Below are 17,987 nucleotides of genomic sequence, written 5' to 3' on the forward strand. Positions count from 1 at the left end.
GCTAAGGGACCTAGTTAGGGGCACAGGGAGCGCTTCTCCATGCAATTTCCAAAGTGAGCACGCTAATCAGTATACGTATACGGCACTCAAGCAAGACTTGTTCTGCAGTTAAGGTCGCGCTGAAGTTGTCGCGATGCGAACTGGTCGTATGACCGAAAGGCTATCGCAATCCGTTTGTAAAAGCAGAGCTCAAACAATGTCGGCGATGTAGAGTTTCCAAATAGCGAGAAAATCTGGGAGGGAGTCTTCATCTTAGATATGGGTCTACTAAGTGAAGCAATTGATATTGATGTGTGGACAAGCTCCAAAGCCGATGCTTTTATTCAGAAGCAATCTTTTAGCCAGTTGGGATGCATGAGATTTAGTGAAGGTCCGAATACACCTCTGATGTTCGTGGCCGTTACGAGCCGTTTCATCTGCTTTTTCATTGGCTAGAATGTCACAGTGTGCTCGTATCCACTGAAGTGTTTATACAAGCAGCACGTTTTTAGAACGCTTTAATACATCAACGGAATTCGCTTGGCGGTTGTCCTAGTTACCACATTCAAGCTTAAGTTTGAGTCGAAAAACGTGATTTTACGCAAACGAATGGCTAAGGAACGGTTATGGCGTAATTAGGCAAGGACATGGCTGTCCTCACATTTCAGTGGTTCTAACAGAAAAGGTGATCACAAAGATTTTAAAAAAAAAAACAGTATTTCTGTTTTGCGTAAAACTTTTGGCAATAAATAGGGACGACATATTATTTTTTAGCGATATCAGAGGGTAATGGCAATTTCTTTCACCGTGTATACAAGTATGACGTAAGACATAGTGAAGAGCGGTAACAACGGTCATGTTACTGACCAGATGGTGAACTGAAAATCTTTATTATACAGATTTATTTTTGTCTTAAATTCTTGACGTGACAGTAAATGAGGCATGTATTATGACGTGTTCATTTATTCCAGGGAAGGGGGCGAATTATGCGGGGTGATAAAAATAAAATACAAGCAAGGAATCAAGGACCCATTTTAAAGAGAGAGCTGGGAGATGGGATTCCTGTAGAACACTAAGAGAAATGAACGAGGTTTCATGAGAAGACCCAGTACGTTCGCCAGCGTAGGCAAAGAAAAAAAGTCTTCGTGTTAAATCGTCGACTAGCGCTTCGAGGCTTCTCCTCAATCCCTGTTCATTTTTTATTGTGTTCGACAAATTTTTTATAGAAGGGTCTGTCTGTCTAGCAGATAGACCTACAGTTAGACGCGAGTTTAGAACGTCACTTTCCATCCTTAATATGGATATTGCTTGAGACAAATTGGATCACATCATTCCTGGACAGTTAAACTAACAAAATAATTAAACCGGTGCACTTTATTACAACCGTACAACATAGATTTACAGAGAAAGAAACCGTCGCCCTGCATACTTTAATTAAATCAAAACTGAAAGAAAGGCTACTATTATCTTAACCATGCGTCCGTGTCAAAGCACCCCATGAGTAGTTTCTCTCATAATTTCCTGAGGTAATCAACCGTACCTATTTCAGACACACAGCCTGGTCCAGAAGAATGCTGCAATTAACGCATGTGTTCCGTCACGAACTTTACATCAGCCGTCGGGCTCCAAAGCTTCAGAAACTGAGCGCGAAGAGGGCGTAGCACCACCCACTTCGAAGTCCATGCTAGAGACTGCGCCAGATCCAAATCCGGAGGCGAAACCCGGCACGGAGCCGGTGACAAAGTCTACATACGCTGCAGTCGGAGCTCAGGAGAGCCCAGAATCGGTTGCAGTAGAGAAGGGACAAGAACCAAGGCCGGAGGTCCGCGGGGTCTTGAAGAAGCGGTACCCCTCAATTCAGCCCAGCAGCGCCAGCCGAAGTGGCAGCGTCCTCATCTGGGGTCAACAGGTGCCGATTGATAAGGATATCGGTGATCGTGCCTCCAGGAGCCCAACACGCGGTGAGCTCAGCGTGGAGATATCGGCGTTTTTTTGTAAGCTAACCGAAACCGATATTGCCGTTTTTTTGTAAACGATCCGAAACCGCTTACGGAAAAGGGTGTGTGTTTGCGTGACGGACGCCTAATTCCGTTCTCTCAACGGCAGGTTCTAAGATGCAGGATTGAGAGAAGCATCTTCTCTATCGGGGGGATGGCAGCAGTCACCATGCTCGGTTTTTGCTTTATATTTATAACATGTTATAAGAGGTTCCCGGTAAGCAGCATAGTCTAACGGCAAATGAGTGAACATCTAATGCGATAACGTTAAATACCCCGTTATCCAGAAAAGCCGGCGTTTTCGACGTTAATCGTGAACAACAAATCACGAGCATAGCTGCGGCAAATGACAGCTGGTAGGTAATATGGCCGGACTTTGATTGGTCGGCAGTTTGTTGCGTGAGGAGGCCGTATGCAAAGCAGGCACCGCCAACTAAGGTTTCTACTTTCAGATGGGTACCTAAGATGGGGATCTGACCCCGATGGGAGCCTTAGGTACCTAAATTGGCAATCTGACCCCGATGGGAGCCTTAGGTACCTTAGCATTAGGTACCCCGATGGGAGCCTTGAATCCTAAGTAAGACATGCTACATTGTATTCCACTAATGCACGTTCTAATAGATTGGTTAAGTGGGTCTTTATGCCGAATGATCTTCCATTATGTGGCGTCTTTCGACTGTATGTTAAAGAGAATGTGTGAAATACTAAAGGCAGAAATTAATGGTGATCAAGCGAGCAATAAATTACATGCACACGGACACAGATCCACAAGGGGACCGTATTTGAGGCTTATTTGTCTTGCCACGCCCATTTCTTCTCGAATAAAACGTTCCAATAGATTAAAATATTTAGGTGTTACGATTTCTCATGATTTGAACTGGAGGGATCATGTACAGAACATTTGTGGAGCAGCCCAACGAAAGCTTGGATTCCTACGGCGGAAGTTAAGAGTTGCGCCACCGGCTGTCAAACTAAAAGCTTATAAATCATTGGTAAGGCTAAGTCTAATACGCGAGCATAATTTGGGATCCAAACCAGAAATATCTCATAGATAAGCTTGAACGGATTCAGAGATTAGCAGTGAGGTTCGTGTTTTCTCGCTATCGAAGAACACAGTCCGCAACCGAACTTATTTCACTTGCTGAGCTACAAACCTTGGCTATTCGTAGAAAAATTGCTAGGCTCAAGTTCCTTTATCAACTTTATAACAATAAACTGAATTTGGATTCCGGCGTGTACTTGCGGCCGCCCGGGAGGCTGTCATTTCGCACTAATCATTCCTTTGCAGTGATGTCGTATGTGCCAAGAGTTGATGTATTTAAATTTTCGTTTCTGCCTAAAACAATCATTGAATGGAACAACCTTGACCGAAGCTTATTTGAAAAAACTTGTTCTTTAGAAACTTTTGAGAAAGAGTTGGAAATCTGTCGTGCCGCTTAAATGTACATTACCCACCCTGTAACAGCCCGGAAGGGCTAACAATACTTGCAAATAAATAAATAAATAAATAAATAAATAAATAAATAAATAAATAAATAAATAAATAAATAAATAAACAAATAAATAAATAAATAAATAAATAAATAAACAAAATTTCTACTAGGATATCATTAACTAAAATTATTTCTCTGGTCCTCTATTCATTTTCATTCAGCAGTTGCATCTGACCGGTACTCACCTAGGGGGCTGAGAGGTGCATGGACTCAGGATAGCAAAGGGAGTTCTGTTTATATTGAGGGCAACGCATAGAGCTATAGAACCTAAGATGGTAGGTGTAACGTTAAGGAATAGGAAGCGTGAACACTGCACGCTTCCTCCTGCACGTTACCCCCGTCATTTTCTCTCTGTGTTGTCCCCAACGTAAGTAGAACTCCTTTCATTAGCCCCCACGTTTCAGCCCACAGGTAAGTATACCGATAAGATGCAACTGCTGAATGAAGGTAATGAAAGGTGTCGAATGGAGGTAATGAGAGGTAGTGGAACCAAAGGGCCGAAGGCAGCAAGGAAAGGAAGTGATGTGTGCTAGCGCCTCAGCTGCATTGAGGCTAGTGATGGGGGTTAGTTGACCCGAAATTGTCCAGCAGCATGCGATAGGCTTTGTTGGGCGGGCCACTGGAAGAGATGACATCGCCGAGGGCTGAGCTCGGGAGTCAAGTCCTAGGTGGTCTTCCCTTACGGTGGCTGTAGAAAGCATGGCACGTGAACAAAAAAGGAGACCCACTTCTCACACTCAACGCACTGAACAGTGCACACATCGGATTGGCAGCACCATGGCAGCGGCCCATTCTCCGTTCGCACACTACTTGCTTACGTGTATCGAGAGGGTACTAAAGTATTTTTGGGAGAAACTGAGGAAACAGCCGTGGATAGCTGTCACCCGTTAATAATTATGGAGGTATTAATAATGCGCCCTTAACGGTGCGCACACTCCCAGACACCCTTAGAGTGAATAGGGGTAGCTGTTCCGGTCGCAAAGGAGATGCCCTCGACCTGCGTGGCAAGCTCAGCCGGAATTCAACTACCTTGTAGTGACAGAAGGGGGTGGCCGTTTGGTGCCCAGCTGTCGCCGGTTCCAGCCAGAGTGAGGTTCGGAGTCAGAAGTAACAAACAAAACACACTTTATACACAGCAAGAGACGATACAGAGGAATACACAAACACTGAAATTGCACAGACGAGAGGTTCACAGAAAAACAAACGCTAAGCATGCAATTACAAAGGTATTCAATAACACAGAGGCTTTCAGTTCAGTTCAGGCGTTCAGTCGTGTCCGACTCTTCGTGACCCTATGGACCATGTCACGCCACGCTTTCCGGTCTCTCACTATCTTCTTAACATCACATAGCTTCATCTGCAATGCCTCGAGAATGCCATCTAACCATCGCGTTCGCTGCCTACCCCTTCTCCGGCGACCCTCAACCTTTCCCAACATCAAATCTTTCTCCAGCGACTCCTCTCTTCTCATCAGATGACCAAAGTAGCTGAGCTTTAACTTTAGAATTTGACCCTCCAATGAGCAGTCAGGGTTTATGGTCGACAGAGGCTTTACAACACAGATAAAAAACGAGAGACAGACGCATAAACAAACACCAAATTGTTCACCGGGCACTGTTGCAGTCCGACGCCTCGAGAGTCACGATGTGGCCGCCATTAGCCGCCATGCAAGACGAGCGCCGCTCCTTCGCAGGTTCGGGGGCTTACCGGCAGCGGGTGATCCCCGGGAGTCCAGTTGTCACACTTGCGAACACGCCGCAACCACTGACTGACCGACTGCACAAGCGGCGCGGCCTCAATAAATAGGGCGCGCCCCGTCTGTCTGTTAATCCGCGCTAAAGCTAGCGCGCACACACACTTAGCTTCGCTGGTTAGAGCGCTCCCTTTTCCTCCCGTCGAGCCGCGCGTCGTCATTGGCTAGGACCCGTAGAAATTTCTGGAGATCTCTGGCATATTCCAGACTGATGAGTCACCGTCATTGCCGGGTGATAAGCTATGCGCTCTTTCGCGCGGGGAAGGAGGTTTTTCTAGAGCCTTGTGGAAGTTTCTATGCGGCGGCGCGCGAGCCTCGCGCCGCGCCGGCTTAATTAAAGTGTGCACCGATTTCGTGACAATAGCCTTGCGAAGCTCAGCAACGGGCTGTGCATGTGCACCGAGGAAGTTAAAAATATGAGAAATTAATGACGTTGACAATCTTTGAGAAACAGCAGGTCACGTGTGTACACATCGCACTTTGTGATGTCGTTGAGTGCGCTGCGTCTCGGAGTTTCAACAAATATCGGTGCGCCGGAATCACAATTTTGTCGCTCTTAATGCTACATGGATAAATTGCCGTGACACCGTGTACCCGAAATATTTTTCCGTGAGTTCTGCGCGGTGCGCAATAACACAGATTATACGCGGTAATTTCATCGTGTCGTGCACAATTATTAAAATTGTGATTTATTATATGAGAGTTCTGTGCGATCAAAAATCACCTAGTTTCTTTCTCGGAACTGTATATGAAAAGCTCATTTACCAAGAATTATTGTCAAATGATTGTAGCTGGTGCTGTTCTTTTAGAAGGAATTGATATATTCAACAAAAGGCGACGCATGTTAAATGAGGTACTTGACAGGTAACAACGCAAATAAAAGATTGCTTCTAAGAACTATGTTGATATATGTCGTCGTTTAGTTGACGCGCTTGGTGAGTGAGAGGGCATCCAGCTCGTTTTCTGCGTGTTGATTGCAGCCAAGGAACTGTCGTTCAATTCCAGTGGTAACCATGATAGTTCTTTTTCACGCCCATGCTAGATTTCGTGTAGATGACCCAAACCGTTGATAGATACACCTAAACACTTACCTACTTTAGTTGGGTGGTAATAGGAAACAGTGTTTAGCTATCAGACTGTTAGCAAAGAGTGCCTTCCGGTCTCTAGAGGCGTCTAAACTAGCGGATCAGTGCGTCAAATCTCACTGCTTCGCTGTTTACCCAACAGTAACACTGTCACACCACGCCCTGACTTACATACTTGGACGATTTTCAACTTCGACTGAGTGCCGCCAGTACTCAACGGCTAGCTATAGCTATGTAATACTTTGGAAGAATATACAGACGCAATTTTTTTATTACAACAGCCCAGTAATGTCGAAATTTGGGCTAGTTGCTAGCCATCCATCTAAAACAGCACACATAAAACACGAAAACCCAGAGAAGAGCAGGACGGACAAGAGCGCACTAGCAAAATTACAACAATATTTCGAAAACTGAATTTGGCGTGCTTTTTCCAGGGCCTTTTTTGTTTAAACATTAAGTCAGAAGCTTAAGGATATAGATAAAAAGGGAGCTTATTTATGGCCTTCTCCTGACCGCTCGACAACATGCCGTTTCTTCCAGTTGCAGGTGCAAGTGGCGCCGAGCAACAGATGTCTTTGCGCGTGCGGGCGTAAGTATAGCCTTTGCTTATCATGCTCGGCTTCTGTGTTCACAAGTTCCGTCCTTTCGCTGCAGCCTCACCACTATAGCGCGGCCGGCGTTCATTGCCAGTGCCGCCTACACTGCAATATTCGGGAACATCGCCAGCTTCACCACCCTGCCCACGCGCAAGACAGTCCTCGTCACCCTTGGATGGTAATAATATTTTCTGCCACTCGTTCCTACAACTAGGCGGTGTGCAAAATAGAGGACAGTACTTTTGTAACATATCTCCGTTCTCCGTAGTATATGGCGTGCAATAAGAGCTTTCACTCTTGTCTGTCGACATTTTGAAGTGTCAAGAGTACAGGGAAGGGCATAGTTCTGACGACGGTGATATTCTCTCGACGCAACGGTGACCGACACTAACAAACTGCAGCTTCAAGGTATGAGCAGATATGGACAAGGAAGCGAGAATAGCGCAGGAAAAATGAATACAGATATTAAAGATGAAGCTTCACTACGCCATTTCAAGCCACAGTCGCCATGCGGAGCCGGAGCCGCTACTGCGCATGCGCCGAGCAACCTGTGCGCCGCGCCTGACGTCAGCGTTGCGCCGCCGTCGCTGCCGACTCCGCAGCCTCGCTGCACAATATTCTGCATGCTGGAATGCTGGCGTCACAGATACGAATGCTGACTTGCTTTCGCTCGTGTGACTATGTTCCACTCATGAGTGAGAAGACTTTATTTACACCGACATGGAACTCGGGGCAGGGGCTCAGCCAGGGGGGGCGTCTCCTTGCCGGCTCGCCTGCGCCGTGGCCGCAGAGAAGGTCTTGGAGTAAGCCTCCTCCGCCAGGCGTAGGACGAGTTTTTGTTCATCAACATTCTCAAACCTGCACCTTCTGAACCGAATAGAGGCGAAACGCAAAGGCATCCGTGCGCTGTGCTTTACCACTGCGCGTTAAAAATCACCAGGTGTTCGAAATTATTCCGTAGTGTTCCACAGAGACACATATTTCCCTCTTTCTTATTTCACTACCGCCTTCCTTCCTTCCTATACTGCCAGGTTCAGGTGTCCGCTGCGCCTTTGACTCCTTGTAATCAATTCATATTTACGTGTACATCACGAATCGCCTTTTAGGGCTTGGCAAATAGGGCAAGCGAAGCATAGTCAAGTGTCTACCAAGAAGTGAAATATACTGCACCTTTGCGTTGAGAAAATAACCTTGAAACAGGCTCACCACGTATAGGCGCTCGGGTGTCCATCTAGAGTTGAGAAAGATACACTGCGTCTTTCTATAACTAAAAAAACGCGTACTTCTTGCTGGAGCGTTAACGTGAACACACATGAACAGTGACTTGCTTTCACTCGTGTAACTAGGTTCAAGCCATACTTACACCTACACCATCTTTAGAAAAGAAAATGGCATACCAATCAGTCAGTCGCAGTGGATACATCTAGCAAGCCATGAGGGGAAGAATGAATGGAGAATATTGACGGATGCTTAAGCTTCGCCTTTCAGAGCTCAACGCGATACCTTTATCGGGCCCCGTTCGAATCGCCTTCACATGCTCTTCGCCAACCAGGAACAGACGTTGATGCGCCATCGGCACTCGCAGACGACGACGATTAACGAGCGCCCTGCACTAGTAGAGTGCACTGCCGGCACCGCATCCATCCGTTCCAGAATGTTCAGAAGAAGGTCCGTTCACTTCACCTGCGGGTAGATTGATGACGGCGGCTCACGCCACCTTGCCGCGTCAAGTACTGTATTGTGTATAATCGAGCGCTGGGATGCCGCTACCATCCTTCTCTCTCTACCGAGCGCAGTAGGGAAACTCCTGTGGAACGGCGCAACTGGTTCCCATGGTACCAGCGCATGCGCACATCCGCTTTTTTTGGCACCGCGAAACGCGCGAAGAGCAGCGTAGTGTAGCTTTCGCTGCGCCCCGTCGCAGTGTTCAGTGGCTACAGGGCGCTCGACTGCTGATCCCAAGAAAGCGGGTTCGATCTGCGCCGCGAAAGCCACCTTTTTTACAGAGGCGAAAAGCAAGGCACTCGTTTACTGTGCGATGTCAGTGCATGTTAAAAAGCCTCAGATGGTCGAAATGCCGCGGCTTCCAGAGACATCTGTTAAGGCGTTCCTCAAGCCAGAGTCATTTTGCGATTTTAAACTGTGTATAAACCAAACCAAACCATCGTCAAAATGCAGGGCCGCTGCAACAAAGTGGTGGAAATGATATTTGCCAGCCTTTATTTGGCGCACACGGACATGTGTGCTGTGCGATGCCAGATAAAGTTAAACGCTCCACGTGGTCGAAATTTTAGAGGCCTCCACTGCAGCGAAATATCCGGAGCCCTCGCTCATAATTGTCTGAATCGCTTTGGAACCTAACCACACACACGCGCGCGCACAAACACACACACACACACACACACACACACACACACACACACACACACACACACGCACACACACACACACACACACGCACACACACACACACACACACACACGTGCGCGTCATGTCATGGTCAATTGTAGTGCAGACGAATACCAACGTACGAAACAATTTATTGAACTTTCGACTGTGGAACAGCCTTCATCAGAATGTCCACAGAACGTCCATTATATATATATATCATCAGCCTGACTATACCCACTGCAGGGCGAAGGCCTATCCCATATTTCTCCACTTAACCCGTTTCTGTGCTAGCTGCATCCACTTGACCCCTGCGAACTCCTTAACCTCATCTGCCCAACTAACTTTCTGCCGCTCCCTGCTACGCTGTCCTTCCCTTGGAATCCAGTTTGTTACCCTAAGCGACCATCGGTTATCCTCTCTTCGCACTACATGTCCTGCCCATGCCCATTTCTTCTGAATTTCCTCTAGAATGTCGGTAACTTGAGTTATTTCTCTGACCCACTCTGCAAGCTTTCTATCTCGTAATGTTACCTCTACCCTTTTTCGTTCCATAGCCCTCTGGATTGTCCTCAACTTGAGTAGAACTCTCTAGGTTAGCCTCCACGTTTCAGCCCCATAGGTGAGTGCAGGCAAGATGCAACTGTTGTATAATTTCCTCTTGAGCGATACCGGTAATCTGCTATTCATATTCTGTGAGTTCTTGCCAAATGCGCTCCATCCCAATCTTATTCCTCTTATTTCCTTTTCATGGTCCGGATCTGCGGTTGCTACCTGTCCTAAGTAGACATATTCGCCTTCTACTTCCAGTATTCGCTACCTAATGTAAATTGCTGTTCCTTCTCGAGGCTGTTTAACATTACCTTAGTCTTCTGCATGCATAATGATTTTTAAGCCTACCTTTCTACTTTTCCCGTCTAGGTCATCAATCATTATTTGCAGTTCATCCCCCGAGTTGCTTAGCAAGGCAATGTCATCAGCAAATCGCAGATTACTCCATCTACCCTTATCCCTAACTGCTCCCATTCCAAGTCTCTGAATACTTCCTCTAAGCAAGCTGTGAATAGTACTGGGGAGATTGTGTATCCTTGCCTAACACCTTTCTTTATGGGAATTTTGTTCCTTTCTTTATGCAGAAATATGGTTACTGTGCAGCCACTTTCACGTATGCTTTTTCGTAATGCTTTCAAATGCTTTTTCGTAATCAATGAATGCTATATATAATGGCTGGTTATATTCCAAGCATTTTTCTATCCCCTGATTGATGGTATGGATATGATCGATAGTAGAGTACCGTTTCCTAAAGCCTGCTTGATCCAAATTTGCTTGATTGCAGTCTAAGGTCGTCCTGATTCTATTAGCGATTGCCTTAGTAAATACCTTATACGTAGCAGACAGTAAACTGTTTGCTCTGTAATTTTTAAGGTCCTTAGAGTCCCCTTTCTTGTGAATGAGGATAATGTTTGCATTCTTCCATGGTTCCGGTACCGTCGATGACACCAGGCTCTGCGTATACAGGGTGGCCAGTTTTTCTAGCACGGTATTCCCCCCCCCCCCCCCCCCCCTGTTATTCAGCAAATCTGTAGTTATCTGATCCTCTCCAGCTGACTCCCCCCTTTTCATAGTTTCTAATGCTTTCTTGACCTCGTCCTTCGCTACTGGTGGAACGTCTGACTGCTTTTCCCCACCGCCAATCTCGTTACGGTCCTGACTGCTTTGGCTACTGTAGAGATCTGTATAGAACTCCTCGGCTACTTTGACTATCTTGTCCATATTCGTGATGACGTTGCCCGCCTTGTCCTTTATCGCATACATCTGGTTTTCGCCTATGCCCAATTTTGTTTTTTGTACCACTTTAAGTCTTCCCCCGTTCTTTACAGCATGCTCAATTTTCTCCATGCTATACTTCCTTATATCGGCCACCCTGCGCTTATTGATTATCTTTGATATCTCGGCCAATTCGATCTGGTCTGTTGGATTGGAAGCTTTCATACTCTGGCGTTCTTAATCAAATCTTTCGTCTCCTTAGACTGCTTACCGGTATCCTCTTTAACTATCCTACCGCCCACGCCTAGGGCACCCTCAGTAATGATATCTCTGAAATTATTGTTCATTGTTTCTAAGATAATGTCGCCATTATCAGTTAGAGCTGAATATCTATTCTGTAGCAAGATCCTGAACTGTTCTGCCCTCCCCCTCACCGCTAATTCGTTGATGGGTTTCTTTCTTACTAGTCTGTTGCGTTCCTTCTTCAGATTTAGGCTAATTCGAGACCTCACCATCCTGTGGTCACTGCATCGCACTTTCCCGATTATCTCTCCATCTTGCATAATGGCGGGGGTTGAACACATTATGAAGTGAATTTAATTGTTAGTCTCCCCGTTAGGACATTTCCATGTCCATTTCCGGTTCTTCCGTTTGCTGAAGAAGGTATTTATGATTCTTAAGTTGTTGATTTCTGCAAACTCAACTAGTAACTCCCCCCTCCTATTCCTAGAAGCAATGCCATAGTCACCTACTGCCTGGTCTCCTGCCTGCTTTTTCCCTACCTTGGCATTGAAGTCGCCCATTAGTACAGTATACTGCGTCTTTACTTTTCGCATTGCCAATTCTACATCTTCGTAGAAGCTTTCAACTGCCTGGTCATCATAACATGTGGTAGCATAGGCCTGTACAACCTTCAGTTTATCGCGCTTATTAAGCCTAATTACGATGCCTGCCCCCCTCTCATTATTACTATAGAATTCATCTATATTGCCCGCTATATATTTATTGACAAGGAAACCTACTCCTATTTCTCGCCTCTCCGGTAAACCTCGATAACACAGTACATGCCCATCCTTCAGTACAGTATATGCCTCATTCGCCCTCACTAAGCCCTATGACATCCCATTTTATACCCTCTAGTTCCTCTAACAGCACTGCTAAACTAGCTTCATTAGCTAGGGTTCTAGCGTTAAACGTTGCCAGGGTCAGTTTCCAATGGCGGCCTGTCCAGCAGAGCCAGGAATTCTTAGCACCCCCTGCTGCGTCACAGGACTGACCGCCGCCATGGTCAGTTGTTCCGCAGCCGCTGGTGACTGAGGGCCAGGCTTTTATGGAGCTTATCATGAGAGGTTGAGGCCAATTACTGCACCAGGGTGGCCAACTCCTGTTCTGGTGAGGGAGTGCATTGCCGGAGGTGTTCACCGGCATCAGGTCGCACCCCAAGCCTTTTTATGCGAAGCATATTAACGTAGGTTTCGGGCCTTCGCGCGGCGCCCGGCGGTGGCCACCATTGACCCTGAAGTGAGATCGCATGATGTGACGTCGCGTGATGACGTTACACCGGCTGCAGATGGGGCCTCATATCGCGCCGTCGGACGTCGCCCGGCGGAGGCCTCCACGCTTCGGTTGGCGCCGTCGCGCGCGACGCGGCGGCGGCGCCACCATCGCTGCATCACGTGATATGTGACGTCACGCCAGGGATGAAGCGGCGCGCGCCCGCCGTCGCGTCAGTCTCTGTGCCCGCAACCGCGCCAGCGTCTTTGCGCCGGGCGTGTATGCGGTCAAGATGCCTACGACGATTAACCAAAAACCACGTCTCCGTTACTTAGGCCCATCCACACTGAGGCAGCTGCTTAACATGCTCCGCATCCACTGGGCTTAACCTTGATAAGCCTCCAATTTTTATGAAATTCCATCGACACTCGGGATTTTTTTATTTTTTTTTTTCCGGTGGAGAATTGCGCGGCACCAGGATTTGAACCGCGGTCCTCTTGCATGCGAGGCGGATGTTCTACCGCTACGCCACCGCTGTGTCCGGAGCTAAACTTTATTATACATGCTACGTATTTCCATAACTAACATGATGCACATTTTTAATGTGAAAGTATTTTTTGCTTGTGGTTGGCGTGAACAGGATGTGTGACCACGAGTGTGCACACAAGATAGCGATGATAACTATGACAACTAGGCAATTAACAGAGGATAATTAATAATAATGAGAGAAGGCATAGCAATGTGCACAGATTTGTGGTTAGTCATAATAATGATGGTGAGATATGATAGATAAGGCTGATAACATAATTCAATGGGAATTTTGGTCCAATATAACAGTAATCATATGATGTCATACACTATACAGACATTTACTGATACGATAGTGATAGTTAATGATATTATGATGATAATAGGATAAAGGGATAGAAAGTTAATCACAAAAAGATATTCGAGCTTACAATAAAGCTAGGCACGGAACTTGCGGTGATTTCGCATTTCCGCATGTAAAAAGACTTAAGTACTTTATATTTGCTGAGTGCCATATGCTCACCTGCCATCCTACAAAGCAGAAGGGATATATACAAAGTGAGCCTGTTTATATATGTATATATATAGTCAACATAGTCGTAGTTGGCATGCGGGAATCTGTTCTGGGGAGGGGGAGAGCGGTTGCGTCACGATACTGCTGGTAGGTCTTCGTCGGAAATAGAGTTATCCCAGGTAGATCGACGCTCTTTTGACGCATTCAGTCTGGCGGGCGCCTCATTCATGGCCACACTGAAGGAAACACTAGTGAAACAGGTGACAGGTAAACAGTTGAACCCTCCCTCGCCTAATCATTGGTACACAGCGGCGAGGCTATGAAAATTGCTCCAACCGAGTGCAGTTGTGGAGCCTTTCCACAGCGGACCACGCGATGTGGCGTCACAGACACCTCCGAGAGCCGCCCTAGTTGTTGTTGTTGTGGCTGTAGGAGAAGAAAAGGAAAATGCACGGGCCTGCTACTGGCTCTGTAGCTGAGCCACCTCCGCTGGCTCGTACAGACAGAAGAGATTAACTGATTGATTTATAGGAAGGGAAAGGCACGGACGCCTAGACAGAAGACAAAATAGAAAAAAAGAAAAGGAAGGGGCAGAGAAAGACGCGCGCCGCAACAACAACCGTCGTCCACCATCGAAACGGTGGCGGGTGCAATGACGGCCTAAAAACTTAAAAATTATGTGGCAGGCTAGCCCCCACCGCAAGCGGCGGTGACCCACCTGTCCCAGCCCCACCAGGGCAGTATCAGCCGGAGCATTGACGGGCGTCAGCAAAGTTATGAGATCGTCAAAAACATAGAGACTGGTGCCATCACCAGACAAAAATTTAAGCAATAGAGAGGCAGTCGCATGGCGGCGCCTGCAAACTGGCCCCGCCGGGGTGGTGCAGCGGTAACACGCCCGACTACTGTACGGAGTTCCCGGGTTCGAACCCGACCACGGCGGCTGCGTCTCGATGAGTGGCGTCCGTGAACTGTGCGATGTTAGCGCACGCTAATGATCCCCAGGTGGTCGAAATTACTCCGTAGCCCTCCACTGCGGCTCCTCTTTCTCCCTTTCCATCCTCACTCCCACCTTCATTCCCTCTCTTACGGCGCGGTTCAGGTGTCCACAGAGCAAGTGTGAGATACTGCGCATTTCCCTTCCTGTGAACCAACCAACCAACCAACCTGCAAGCTGAGAACCTCGTAAACCTTGTCTCGGCAACTCAAGATTAATGATTTAAAACACATGCGCAAGCATGCTGAAGTGAGAGGAACCCTTGACCATATAACCTGGGAACGCGCTAGCTTTCCAGGGCTTAAAGCAAATAAAAGCTGTAGAGTAATCTGGGAAGTCAAACTGGAATGAGGTCACTGCCACACAGCGCAACAGGCTATGAGGAACCCTTTTTCATATAATCTGGGAACGCGCTAGCTTTCCAGGGGCTAAAGCAAATAAAAGTTATAGAGTAACCTGGGAGGCAAAACTGTGGAGTGAGGTCACTGCCACACAGCAACAAGCCATGAGGAACCCTTGTCCACATTATCTGGGAACGCGTTAGCTTTCCAGGGGTTAAAGCAAATATAAGTTGTAGAGTAACCTGGGAAGCAAAACTGTGGAGTGAGGTCACTGCCACACAGCAACAAGCCATGAGGAACCCTTGTCCACATTATCTGGGAACGCGTTAGCTTTCCAGGGGTTAAAGCAAATATAAGTTGTAGAGTAACCTGGGAAGCAAAACTGTGGAGTGAGGTCACTGCCACACAGCAACAAGCCATGAGGAACCCTTGTCCACATTATCTGGGAACGCGTTAGCTTTCCAGGGGTTAAAGCAAATATAAGTTGTAGAGTAACCTGGGAAGCAAAACTGTGGAGTGAGGTCACTGCCAAACAGCAACAAGCCATGAGGAACCCTTGTCCACATTATCTGGGAACGCGTTAGCTTTCCAGGGGTTAAAGCAAATATAAGTTGTAGAGTAACCTGGGAAGCAAAACTGTGGAGTGAGGTCACTGCCACACAGCAACAAGCCATGAGGAACCCTTGTCCACATTATCTGGGAACGCGTTAGCTTTCCAGGGGTTAAAGCAAATATAATTTGTAGAGTAACCTGGGAAGCAAAACTGTGGAGTGAGGTCACTGCCACACAGCAACAAGCCATGAGGAACCCTTGTCCACATTATCTGGGAACGCGTTAGCTTTCCAGGGGTTAAAGCAAATATAAGTTGTAGAGTAACCTGGGAAGCAAAACTGTGGAGTGAGGTCACTGCCACACAGCAACAAGCCATGAGGAACCCTTGTCCACATTATCTGGGAACGCGTTAGCTTTCCAGGGGTTAAAGCAAATATAAGTTGTAGAGTAACCTGGGAAGCAAAACTGCGTAGTGAGGTCACTGCCATACAGCAACAAGCCACGAGGAACCCTTGCCCGCATAATCTGGGAACACGCTAGCTTTCCAGGGGTTAAACCAAATAAAAGTTGTAGAGTAGCCTGGGAAGCAAAACTGGAGTGAGGTCACTGCCACATAGCAACAAGCCATGAAGAACCCTTGTGCACATAATCTGGGAATGCGCTAGCTTTCCAGGTGTGAAAGCAAATAAAAGTTGTAGAGTAACCTGGGAAGCAAAACTGTGGAGTGAGGTCACTGCCACACAGCAACAAGCCATGAGGAACCCTTGTCCACATTATCTGGGAACGCGTTAGCTTTCCAGGGGTTAAAGCAAATATAAGTTGTAGAGTAACCTGGGAAGCAAAACTGTGGAGTGAGGTCACTGCCACACAGCAACAAGCCATGAGGAACCCTTGTCCACATTATCTGGGAACGCGTTAGCTTTCCAGGGGTTAAAGCAAATATAAGTTGTAGAGTAACCTGGGAAGCAAAACTGTGGAGTGGGGTCACTGCCATACAGCAACAAGCCATGAGGAACACTTGTCCACACAATCTGGGAACAAGCTAGCTTTCCAGGGGTTAAACCAAATAAAAGTTGTAGAGTAGCCTGGGAAGCAAAACTGGAGTGAGGTCACTGCCACATAGCAACAAGCCATGAGGAACCCTTGTCCACATTATCTGGGAACGCGTTAGCTTTCCAGGGGTTAAAGCAAATATAAGTTGTAGAGTAACCTGGGAAGCAAAACTGTGGAGTGAGGTCACTGCCACACAGCAACAAGCCATGAGGAACCCTTGTCCACATTATCTGGGAACGCGTTAGCATTCCAGGGGTTAAAGCAAATAAAAGTTGTAGAGTAACCTGGGAAGCAAAACTGTGGAGTGAGGTCACTGCCACACAGCAACAAGCCATGAGGAACCCTTGTCCACATTATCTGGGAACGCGTCAGCTTTCCAGGGGTTAAAGCAAATATAAGTTGTAGAGTATCCTGGGAAGCAAAACTGTGGAGTGAGGTCACTGCCACACAGCAACAAGCCATGAGGAACCCTTGTCCACATTATCTGGGAACGCGTTAGCTTTCCAGGGGTTAAAGCAAATATAAGTGGTAGAGTAACCTGGGAAGCAAAACTGTGGAGTGAGGTCACTGCCATACAGCAACAAGCCATGAGGAACCCTTGTCCACATAATCTGGGAACACGCTAGCTTTCCAGGTGTTAAACCGAATAAAAGTTGTAGAGTAGCCTGGGAAGCAAAACTGGAGTGAGGTCACTGCCACGTAGCAACAAGCCATGAAGAACCCTTGTGCACATAATCTGGGAACGCGCTAGCTTTCCAGGTGTGAAAGCAAATAAAAGTTGTAGAGTATCCTGGGAAGCAAAACTGTGGAGTGAGGTCACTGCCATACAGCAACAAGCCATGAGGAACCCTTGTCCACATAATCTGGGAACACGCTAGCTTTCCAGGGGTTAAACCAAATAAAAGTTGTAGAGTAGCCTGGGAAGCAAAACTGGAGTGAGGTCACTGCTACATAGCAACAAGCCATGAAGAACCCTTGTGCACATAATCTGGGAACGCGCTAGCTTTCCAGGTGTGAAAGCAAATAAAAGTTGTAGAGTATCCTGGGAAGCAAAACTGTGGAGTGAGGTCACTGCCACACAGCAACAAGCCATGAGGAACCCTTGTCCACATAATCTGGGAATGCGCTAAGTTGTAGAGAAACCTGGGAAGCACAGCTGCGGAGTGAGGTCACTGCTACACAGCAACAAGCCATCCACCTGGTGAAAGAAGCCGAGAATTGAATCAAGACCAATTTGCCTGCTTCTAATCACTGATGTCCCGGCCCCCGTCATCTAGGCCGGCCGCTGGGGACGGGGAGTAGGAGGCCTCCTTATCTGATAGAATAATAAAGTTGTTATCAATCAACCCGCTACGCCGCTTTAAGGTCAAATTGCAGAGCCAGATGACCCTGGAAGTTCAATGTGAAGAGTAGGGCTGTCGCTCTGAATGATAACTTTCGTTGAGGAAA

At 47.1% G+C, this 17,987-nt stretch overlaps 1 protein-coding gene across 1 annotated transcript in view; it reads left to right on the top strand.

Moving 5' to 3' along the window:
* The window catches only part of LOC146195748 (uncharacterized), a 38,283-nt gene that overhangs the window by 11,390 nt on the left and 8,906 nt on the right, over positions 1 to 17,987 (top strand). Inside the window, exons 6-8 of the mRNA XM_084596850.1 lie at positions 1,529 to 1,940; positions 6,848 to 6,896; positions 6,962 to 7,081. Of these exons, the coding sequence (XP_084452976.1) occupies positions 1,529 to 1,940; positions 6,848 to 6,896; positions 6,962 to 7,081 (581 nt within the window). The remainder of the gene's footprint in view (positions 1 to 1,528; positions 1,941 to 6,847; positions 6,897 to 6,961; positions 7,082 to 17,987) is intronic.

The sequence above is a fragment of the Amblyomma maculatum genome, chromosome 3, assembly GCF_055883805.1.
Source record: "Amblyomma maculatum isolate TAMU_Amacu chromosome 3, ASM5588380v1, whole genome shotgun sequence".
Taxonomy (NCBI): Eukaryota; Metazoa; Arthropoda; class Arachnida; order Ixodida; family Ixodidae; genus Amblyomma; species Amblyomma maculatum.